This window comes from Myripristis murdjan, chromosome 24, assembly GCF_902150065.1.
Source record: "Myripristis murdjan chromosome 24, fMyrMur1.1, whole genome shotgun sequence".
Taxonomy (NCBI): domain Eukaryota; kingdom Metazoa; phylum Chordata; class Actinopteri; order Holocentriformes; family Holocentridae; genus Myripristis; species Myripristis murdjan.
In genome coordinates, this window is record NC_044003.1 from 32,869,002 (window position 1) to 32,879,958 (window position 10,957).

The 10,957-nt window shown below is 42.4% G+C and overlaps 2 protein-coding genes across 3 annotated transcripts; both read right to left on the bottom strand.

Annotated features, from left to right (window-relative positions):
- Positions 1-2,452: 2,452 nt before the first annotated feature.
- LOC115356233 (uncharacterized) lies at positions 2,453-7,543 on the bottom strand. 2 transcript variants are annotated; one of them, XM_030047319.1, is made up of 3 exons: positions 3,357-7,543; positions 3,204-3,270; positions 2,453-3,054 (listed from the first exon to the last, which is right to left on the bottom strand). In XM_030047319.1, exon 1 carries the CDS (start codon positions 7,466-7,468, stop codon positions 3,701-3,703), a length of 3,768 nt encoding a protein of 1,255 aa, XP_029903179.1. In that variant the 5' UTR covers positions 7,469-7,543; the 3' UTR covers positions 2,453-3,054; positions 3,204-3,270; positions 3,357-3,700. The 2 variants fall into 2 exon arrangements, with proteins under 2 accessions (XP_029903179.1, XP_029903178.1); XM_030047318.1 differs by having other exon boundaries at positions 3,204-3,275.
- Positions 7,544-7,599: 56 nt separating this feature from the next.
- On the bottom strand, positions 7,600-10,732 carry LOC115355909 (uncharacterized). Its single transcript, XM_030046830.1, has 4 exons — positions 10,567-10,732; positions 10,414-10,485; positions 8,428-10,263; positions 7,600-7,625 (listed from the first exon to the last, which is right to left on the bottom strand). Exons 3-4 carry the CDS (start codon positions 9,635-9,637, stop codon positions 7,600-7,602), a joined length of 1,236 nt encoding a protein of 411 aa, XP_029902690.1. The 5' UTR covers positions 9,638-10,263; positions 10,414-10,485; positions 10,567-10,732.
- Between the last annotated feature and the right edge of the window lie 225 nt (positions 10,733-10,957).

A 10,957-nucleotide genomic window follows, 5' to 3' on the forward strand; every position in this document is an offset into this window, starting at 1 on the left:
TCCTGTTGTTGTAGCGCAGCCTCTGTAGTTTGTGATGTCATGTATGCCCTGCCACACCGCCCGTGTGTTGTTGCTGGACAGATGGGACTCTATACTCCTCTTGTGGTCCGCCTTGGCTTTCTTAATTCCTCTTTTCAGGTCAGCTCGAGCAGTCCTATAAAGGGCTCTGTCCCCTGACCTGAAGGCAGCATCACAGGCTCTGAGGAGTGTGCGGACCTGGCTGGTCAACCAGGGTTTCTGGTTTGGAAAAACCCGAATGGTTTTGTCCACAGTCACATTTCCTATACAGAACTTGATGTAGTCCAGTACCGTTCCTGTGAATGTTTCCAGCTCCTGGTGTTCGAATAGGTCCCAGTCTGTCTCTGTGAAGCAGTCCTGCAGTTTGAAGAGTGCGTTTTCAGGCCAGGTGTGTATTCTACAAGAAGAATGCACTCTTGATGAATACAGAGTCTTCTTTTTGGTGCCAGTAAGGACTGCTTTTGCCAGCAAATTGACAATAAAAATTCTGTTTACTTGCCATTCAGGGTCTTATTTTCGCCAATCAGCAAAATTAGCATGTAAAACACAAGCCAGTCTTGGATGTTTTTATTTTTGGTTACTATGGCAATAAAATGGGATGGTAAATTGATAGAAAGCTTTTACATTATTTTGTTCATTGCCTTGCTGATTGTGTATAAAGAGAGAGGCGTGGGCTCAATCAGGTTGTAAACAGACAAATGATCTGAATGCAGAGCCTGTTAGTGCATCCAAACTAATAAAGGAAGTCTTTCACTTGGACACATCATTACAGGTGTACATGTCATTCATTACTGAGGATTTCAGTGACTACTGGAGCACTGGAAATGGCTCCAGAAGAGAAATTTGTCCTTTGTTTGGGGGGTGTGAATCATCAAGTGTACAAATCTCCACAGCTGTCGACTTAATTAGCCATTGGAGAGATGCATTAATCTGCCTGAGCTCAATTAGAGTTTTCAAACTTAATCAGCGCTGTACTTGCCTAAGACACCAAAAACAAGTTGCCTTCGATCTTGTTCCTAATAATGTTACTCTTTACGTAAGGCAGCATATTCTCATTTCACAGTGTAGATATTAAATTGGATCTGTGTGGGGAAAAAATAGTTTTGATCTCTCCCCTCCATGATTGATTAATCTGAAGTTAACACCATTTGTTTGGCCACTTGCTCCCTGTGGATTGTGTTCCAGGGCCTGCCCAATCAAACAAGCTGATTCTGTTTCAGTGCATTGATTGACAGCCAGTGGAGATTAGGGGCCCTATCTTGCGCCAGACTCCCTAAACCCGCTATTTGCGGATTTAGGATTTAGGAAGAGGCGTTCCCCCGTAAAATTGCTATCTTGTGCACCTCCCGCTATCCGCAAAACACCTGCGCTACCCGCTATATTATGTATAGGCGTGTTTTGGGCGTTACGCCAGTTAAACCAATCAGTGTGCCGGGTGCCATTGCCTTTAAGGGCAGGATGCGCTATCCTAAATCCTAAATCCTAAACCCGCGATGGAGAGAGGGAGGTAGATTTTCTCAGGGCTTCTACTGAGGCTAAAGCAAGGTGGCTTTATATACATATTATATATTATATTATAGGCGAGTTAATTCGGGAGATGGAGCCACATGTGTCCAAGTGGACGTGTCACAAGGTTGTACTGATTGAGTAAAATCCCCGGGTCACACACCACACACAAGAGGCAGAGGTGGAACTATGTGTAAACTAATTTATTGACAAGGTAGATTGGGCAAATAAAATATTAAAATAATAATAAAAATATAGCACAGCTGCTGGCTTATGATAAAACAATAAAACGTGCTGGGGTAAGTGTCCAATTAAAACAGTCTTTTCTCTAAACAGTCTATATGAGTAATATACTCAGTCCATTCCGGCGGCGTCCCGGTATCAGTCCGACCGTGTGCGTGGCGAGGCTCCGTCGGGGCGCGCATTGAAGCCGCCTGGGCGCGCTCTCCTAACAGCCCAAACTTTAGGGATAGCGGATAGCGGGTGGTCAGGACCACCCGCTATCCGCTTTCCCTAAAGTGTGTGCGCAAGATAGCAACTTTAGGGATAGCGCATGAAACACGCCCACGACGCACCTCCAGGCGCAAATGATGCAGTCGGCATAACGGATAGCGGGTAGCGGGTGGCGCAAGATACCGTTTAGGGATAGCGTAAGCTCCTAAATCCGCAATTTGTGGGTAGCGGGTCGTGGCAGCGGATAGCGGGTGGCACAAGATAGGGCCCTAGGTGTGAAATGTGAGCAGTCATTGATTTGTGTGGGGGACACATTATTATTCAGTGTGCTGACATGAACATGATCTGTAAGGGATCAAGGAGCAGGAAAAATGTAAGTGTAATGGAGTTCTTTAGTAAAGACCTCAAAGTCCCCAAAAACACAGGCTTAGTCAGAAAAATAAAGTTCGTATTTTTTTATTTATGCCGGCCTCCCACAGTGCAAATAATTCAAATATTTACAAAAAAAAAAAAAAAAGGCAAACTTTTCAGTCCAACACCAGCAGTTCTTCAATAACTCACAAGAGCAAATGCAAACAGTCCAAAAAAACAAAACAAACAAACAAAAAAAAAAAAACAGGTGAGCAGTCAGTTGTTACCCTCTGTGCAACCAAATCATGACTGACTCTACCTGAGCTGAACAGCTCCCCTTTTAACTTATTAGCCCCTCCCATCAGGTGTAATACTACAAAGAACATACAATTAACTCTTATTTCTTTTTCTTATTTCTTATTTCTTTAACCCAAAGCATTAATAACATTTCAACTTAAATATATTATAAACAAAATTTATTACATAATCAGGCATGTTTTTCGTTACTCACCAACAATTTATTTTGGCAAAAAAAAATTATTAATAGAAAAAAATTACCCAGATAAAGAAATCACATAACCGAGTAGACACGCGCGTCTTTACTATTTAGTCCGGATGTATATTTAGTCCGGTTTGCTTAAACAATGGTGTAGCGACCCTTGGTATCAATAAGGAGGCGTAGAGCTCAACTGGTACAAATTTTATTTCCTCATGAGCACCGTGAAACTAAAAAACACATAGCAAAATATTAATTTCGCATATTAAAAAAGGTCTTCATATAATTTCATTTCAACAGTCAAATATAGCACAACTACACTTAGTGCAAACAATTATATCAAAGTAACAACAACAAAAAAAAACAAAATGCTACACACCTCGCTTCGCCTACCAAGGGCGCAAAACTCCTCTCACACAAGTGGTGAGTAGCAACAGGCACATGAACTGCACTAGAACAAGAAAACACTCCACATGAATATACACCCCATTTAATATCAATAAAATAGCGTAACAAACAAATCAAAACTTACATGTGCTGCTTGCTGACCCTACCCAACATAACCTGCATCCTGTGGCAACTCAGGTGGAAGTGGCAAAACAGGTGTGTGGCAATCAACCCTATTTATAGAGGTTCTGGGGCGTGTGCTGAAACCCCAGAACATGAATAACATAAGGGATGGAAACCCCAAAACATGAATGACACATACCTATCTCAGCTGGCCACTAACACTCCCACCAAATCATAACATGATTAAACTGAAACAAAACAACAGAGTTACTCATGTATGATTTCACAGCTGGCCACAAACTCTGCGGGTCAACATGTAACCAGTCAACATCATGTCTGATAAGAGTGTTTACCTTTTCAAACACATTAATCGCCTTCAAGTAAAAGTACTAATTTTTGAATAGGGCGTTCAATGATTGAGGGTTTTGAGGGAAAGTCCTTTTCCTTTGCTGACTTGCGCTGTCCCACTTGAACCTTGACCCGACGAACCAATCCATCAGATCCCTCTGCAGTTTGAACCACTCGACCCAAGTGCCACTCATTCCTTGGAAGAGTGTCCTCCTTGATTATGACAATATCATTAACTTTCATATTGCGCCGAGCAACATGCCATTTTTGTCTCAAAGAGAGATTCAGGAGATACTCCCTTTTCCATCTGCTCCAGAACTGTTCTGTTAAATATTGTACTCGACGCCATCTCCTTGTGGCATACACATCCTCCTTTACAAAGCTTCCTGGGGGCGGTAAAGCAACCTTGGACTTCATCAGGATAAGATGATTTGGAGTTAAGGGCTCAAGTAATTTTGGATCATTAATTCCATTAACATTAAGAGGACGGCTGTTTACAATTGCCATTGCTTCGTAGAACAGAGTTCTGAGTGATGCATCATCAAGTCTTCCTGCACACTGAGCAAGAGTAACATTTAAGACACTGCGGATGGTACGTATTTGCCGCTCCCAAATGCCACCTGCATGACTAGCTGATGGAGCATTAAACACAAACTCACACTGTTTGTCTGCCAGAAAGGCTTCAAGTGTCCTGATATCTAATTTCTTGAGAGCCTCTTTGAACTCATTGCTGGCGCCAACAAAGTTTGTGCCCCGATCACAGCGAAGTTGAGAAACTGCTCCTCTCAAACTAATAAAACATCTTAAAGCGTTAATAAAGGCATCAGTGGATAAATCATCAAGCATTTCAATATGAACTGCACGAGAGGAAAGACATGTGATGATTAGACCATATCTCTTGATCTCTTTACGACCATTCTTTACAGCAAAGGGGCCAAAACAATCCATTCCACAGAATGTAAATGGAGCTGAGATTTCACAACGTTCCTTTGGGAGATCAGACATTTTTTGCTCTTCAGCTGGTCTTCTTTGCTTACGGCACTGAACACATTTAAATATCAACCTCGCAATTGTTTTGCTCCCACCTATCACCCAAAATCCATTTGCTCGTATCTCCATCATGGTTTGATTTCGGCCCTGGTGGCATACTTGACTGTGAAAGTGGGACAAAATCAACTTGGTGATATGACTGTCCTTTGGAAGAATAATGGGTTGCCTCTGCTCTTCACTGAGGATTGATCCTTTAAGTCTTCCACCAACACGAAGAAGTCCTTTCTCCAGAATGGGGCTGAGCCTAAAGAGTGGACTAGACTTAGGAAGACTGCATCCTTGAGGCTTTCCTTGAAGAAGTTTTAGCTCAGAAGAGAAGACTTGTTGCTGTAATAGATGCAAAACTTCCTCAGCAGCTGCCTTGCGCTCTGCCACAGTCACAAGGTCAGTGTGTTTTAACTTTGAACCAAGCCTCTTTATTCTTGCAACCACTTTAAGAAGTGTGGTCCAAGAAGAAAACCTCTCCAGCCGACCCAGGATATCTGCTTGTTCACTGACTTGAGTTGCAAACACATGAACAGATTTGACCTCAGGGTCACCAACCAGGAGCCCAATAGAAGGTTTAGATGGTTGAGGAACCTCTGGTTCCCATAAAAACTTAGGACCAGATAACCAGCCAGCTGAAGGGATGTCTGTAGCATGAAGACCCCTGGAGGCAAAATCAGCAGGATTTTGTGTTGTGTCAACATAATGCCAGTTGTTTGGATCAGTTTTCTCTCTGATGAGTTGAACTCTATTTGCAACAAACACATGAAACCTTCGCGCTTCATTGTTTATATATGCCAACACAACCTGAGAGTCTGTCCAAAAGCATTCCTTTTCTATTTTTAGCTGAAGCTCTTCCTTTAACATGACACTCATCCTGGCTGAAATTACTGCAGCTGTGAGTTCCAACCTTGGGATACTTGTGATCTTCAAGGGTGCAACCCTTGCCTTGGCCATGACCAGACTACAATGGATCTCATTTCGGTCGTTCTTGTATCTCAGGTAGGAGCATGAACCATATCCTCTACTACTAGCATCTGAAAAATGATGTAATTCAGTGCTTACAATGTGACCAAAGTTTGAAGGATGGTAACATCTGGGTATGGTGATATCCTTTAGTGTTTTGAGGCCATTTTTCCATTCCTCCCACCGTGAACTCAACTGCTTAGGTATCGGATCATCCCATCCTATGCCTTTGTGACACAGCTCCTGTAAAATGCACTTTCCACTCAGAGTGAAAGGAGCCATAAATCCAAGTGGATCGTACAAAGAGGCTAAGACAGACAAGAGGCCACGACGAGTTGCCGGGTGGTCTTTTACATTGATGTTGAAACTAAAGCAATCACTCGTCATTGACCACTGAATGCCAAGTACATGTCCTTGTGATGTCACCTCTGGATTCAGTCTTAGAGGATCCATTGTTTCTGCTCTTTCTGAAGGAGCCACACAGGAAAGAACATCTTTGTAGTTTGAGTTGAACTTGTGTAGTCTTAGGCCCGCATGATTACACAGCTTCTGTGCCTCAACAATCAGTTCTTTGGCCTCTTGAACAGTTGGAACACTAGTTAAGCCATCATCAACATAAAAATTCCTTTCAACAAAGTTGGATGCTGCAGGATAGAGGGCTTTGTATTGCTGCGCCAGATACTTCAGACCAAAGTTGGCACATCCAGGTGAGGAGGCGGCACCAAAGAGATGAACTGTCATCCGATATTCTCGCGGTTCACTATCCAACTTCCCGCCTTCCCACCAAAGAAACCTTAAGTAGTTGCGAGCTTCTGGGAAAACACGGAATTGATGGAACATTTTTTCAATGTCGCAAATTACAGCAACCTCCTCCCTTCTGAAACGACACAGAACTCCCACCAGTGAATTAATCAAATCAGGGCCCGTAAGTAAGGTGTCATTTAGTGAGATGCCATTAAACTTTGCTGAGCAATCAAACACAACTCTTAGCCTATTTGGCTTCCTTGGGTGGTACACACCATGGTGGGGAATGTACCATGCAGTTTCTCCCTCCGAAACTGCAGGGGCTAGCTCTGCATCACCTCTGCTGATCATTTCTTCCATAAAGGCAGTGTATTGGTCATGATAGTGCTTATTGGCAGATAACTTCCTTTTCAGGTGTTGCAGTCTAACAGTAGCTAGCCTTTTATTGTTTAACAGAGTTGGTGAGCTGTCATTTTTAAATGGGAGGGGCATCTGATAGTGTCCATCCTCCTCTTGCTTGATATTATCACTCAAAAAATGTATGAACCGAACATCATCTTGAGACACATACTTGTCCTCATGGCTCCTTTCATTAAAATCTGACTCTAAAACCTTTAACACATCTGTAACAATAGGCACAGGCTGTTCTTTAACTGCAACACGATGCACAAAACTATGGCTCCCCTGTCTGTCCATGTGAGGGTTGGCGGACCCTATGATGCTCCAGCCAAGAGCAGTCCGCTGAGCGAAGGGTTCATTTGCACTACCTGTAATAACCTCTAGAGGAGCTAAGGCTGATGGGCAGTCGTAGCCAATGAGGAGTCCCACCTGACAATCTTGAAGAGGTGGTAACTCGTTGGCTAGATGGCTAAGGTGCGGCCACTGAAGTGCTGTGGTTTTGATAGGGATGTGGGATTTATCTACTGGTATGAAGTCACGTGTGTAAGCTTGCTGTATTTGAACGTGCACTTCAGAATTAAGTCCTCGAATTTGAAAACCACCGGTGATTTTACTATTTATGATGGTATCAACAGCTGTCATTGTGCTTAATTTAAGCTGTACTGGCTGAGTTTTCCCATTCAGTTCCAAAACTAAATCTTCCAAAATGAACGTGGAGTCGCTTTGTGTGTCAAGAAGGGCATAGGTGAGTACTTCTCTCCGGGGTTCTGTTGTTAAGGACAGAAGAACAGGAACGATACTGGATGTGGCAGAGGTATGTTGAGTCAAGACATGGGACATAACCTTTTGGACTTCATTGTTTACATGGTCCCCTGTGGCAACAGAGTCATTACATGCCATTTCTGCAGGTCTTATATTTTCTTGATGCAGGCAGGTGGGATGACGTCTACTGCAGGTGCTACAGGTGTGCCGCCTTTTACAGTCCTTGGCACTGTGCCCCTTTCTTAAGCATCCAAAGCATAAATGATGTTCATAAATGAAGGCTCTTTTCTCATCCATAGGTTTTGATGCAAAGGCTGGGCATGTAGCAATACCATGTGCTTCAATTTTGCAGACTAAACATGATGGCTTTGGTTTTAAGCTTTCTGGCATTGCTGAGGTGGAGCCTTTTATTTGAGTGCTTGTGTTGAATGTTTTAGCTCTCTTTGATAACCCTTCATCACTTGTTTTCATATTTATCATGAAAGGGGAGGCAATGGGATTACAAGCAATTCTAGCTTCCTTTTGCATGAACTTTGTGAAATCTAGGAAGCTTGGATAATCACCAGATCGATCCAGCTCTTCAGCAACACTTCGACTCCATCTGTGCACCAACCACTCAGGCAGTTTCTTAAGAAGTTTGTGATTTTCTTCACAGTCATCAAGGATAGACAGGCCTTTAACATGTGGCATGGCTTCAGCACAGCCTTGAAGAAAATCTGCAAACTCTCTAAGTGCTCTTGGGTCATTAGCTACCTTGGGCCAGTTCATGAGTCTCTCCCTAAAGGCTCTCCGGACAATAAATGAACTGCCATACCTATCCTCTAAAACAGCCCAGGCACCTTGGTATGCATCCTCTGAGTTGCGATAAAAGAAGCCTTCCACAGCCTTACGTGCCTCTCCTGCTAGATAACTCTTCAAGTAGAGCATTTTCTCACTTACTGGGAGGGGCTTCTGATCAATCAGGGCCTTAAATGATACCCTCCAGTCTATGAACTTTAAGGGGTCACCTGTGAAAATTGATGGCTCTGGAACAGGCAAACGGCTTAAACTGAAGGCATTTGTCATAGCTTGAGTCAAAATGGCTTCTTGAACAACACTGGCATCTTCCTCAGTTGGTTTTGGAAGTGTTGCATGCTGAGGCACGAAAGGTGTAGCTAGCAGACTTGGGAAAGGTTTGTAATCAGTGTTAAGGCTGTCAAGAGCAACTTTGTCAGTCGCTTCATCACAGTCTCCAGATACATCAAAATTGTTGTATGCCCTCACACGTGCCTTCGCAACCTTGACTTCGCTGTCAGCTTGCAGCTGTTGTAACTTTGATTTTTCCTCATCCAGCTTTAATTTCATTTCAGCCTCCTTTTTGTTAATTTCTGCCAGCATTTCTGTTTGCTTTAGTTTCCATTCAGTCTCCAGTTTCTCCAGCTTAGCTTGTTGAGCATGCAGAGTTTGAATAACTTTTGATTGTTCCACTTTGGCTGCAAGTTCAGCCTCTGCATCTGCTCGTTTACTGGAGGACCTGGAGATGGCACTGACTCGATCATCAGATCCTTTAAGAGACAGTGAAACCACCGTTTCTGTATTGGTTTTCCCAAAGACAGATCCATATTCCCTTTTATTTAGCTGCATCCTTACTCTCTCCTTTTCAAGGCAGTCATTGAAAGTCATTTCAACACTCTCCATTCGTTTATTAACAAGATCACAAATCTCAGATGACAAAGTGCTGCATGCATCCATTTTCTTGACCACATCTGGAGTGCTTGTAAGATTGCGTCTAATTGACTCATAATGCTGGCACACTTTGTCATGTTTAGATTTAATGTCTCTTTGAATTTCCTCAAGATCCTCTGGTGAGCAGAAAATCTTTAGTTTGGCTCTTATTTCCTTAGCTGCAAGTCTCCAAGCCTCATATGCCTTACTAAAAGCTTTCTCCTTTTTCTTTAGTTCTTGGATTTGCAACTCCTGGCCTTTTTCTGTTAATTTTCGCTCACGAGAGCTGGACCTTAACTGTTGAGTTTCAGGGGGATTCTGTATTTCTTCAGGAGGTGCTAACATTTTTTAAATTTTTTTTGACTTTGAAGTGTTTGTCAGGACTGATTCGTGGTTTGAATGCTTTAAATCACAACTCTGATCAGACATTTACACCTTAGACACATCAAGGTTCATAAATGGCACCACGATAAAATAAAAACTTGCATGAAATCCATCGTCAAAAGGTTCCTCTTTAAAATACCATTGATTTCAAGATTAAAAAGGCTTATATTGACCATTAAGTGCACCTTTAATTTTTTTTTTTTTTTTTTTTTTTTTTTTTTAAACCAACAATTTCAATTCAAACAAATGCAGGGAATCACCACACCTTCAGAGCATTAGTAAATTATTCAGGTTATGCCATTTAAATTTGTTAAATGTCCATTGTCTCATACAATAGAAATGAGCAGATAGCGTCAAATGCTCAACCTTTACTCAAAAACAGTTCAGTATCTCCGAGTGACTTTACCCTCAGCTACCAAAAGTCTCTCACTGTAGTTGTAGCATGCTGAAGCCGCAGATGGATGATGGCACTCTGTAGAAGATGGCTCCCATGCAGCGCCGAGTTTCACTGCAGCGACCCTTGGTATCAATAAGGAGGCGTAGAGCTCAACTGGTACAAATTTTATTTCCTCATGAGCACCGTGAAACTAAAAAACACATAGCAAAATATTAATTTCGCATATTAAAAAAGGTCTTCATATAATTTCATTTCAACAGTCAAATATAGCACAACTACACTTAGTGCAAACAATTATATCAAAGTAACAACAACAAAAAAAAAACAAAATGCTACACACCTCGCTTCGCCTACCAAGGGCGCAAAACTCCTCTCACACAAGTGGTGAGTAGCAACAGGCACATGAACTGCACTAGAACAAGAAAACACTCCACATGAATATACACCCCATTTAATATCAATAAAATAGCGTAACAAACAAATCAAAACTTACATGTGCTGCTTGCTGACCCTACCCAACATAACCTGCATCCTGTGGCAACTCAGGTGGAAGTGGCAAAACAGGTGTGTGGCAATCAACCCTATTTATAGAGGTTCTGGGGCGTGTGCTGAAACCCCAGAACATGAATAACATAAGGGATGGAAACCCCAAAACATGAATGACACATACCTATCTCAGCTGGCCACTAACAAATGGGAAAAGACCGCACCTGTCAAGCCGTATCATCATACCGGGTGAGTGTTATGAAACAATGTATGCGTAAAATAAAGGTAAAGCTCCCAAGTGTGCACCCTTAGTTGCACTACACAAACGGTGGTGAAAATGATTATTGCGCTTCTTATGAGATACTTTGATACTGAAAGGGATCGGGGAATGAATACCA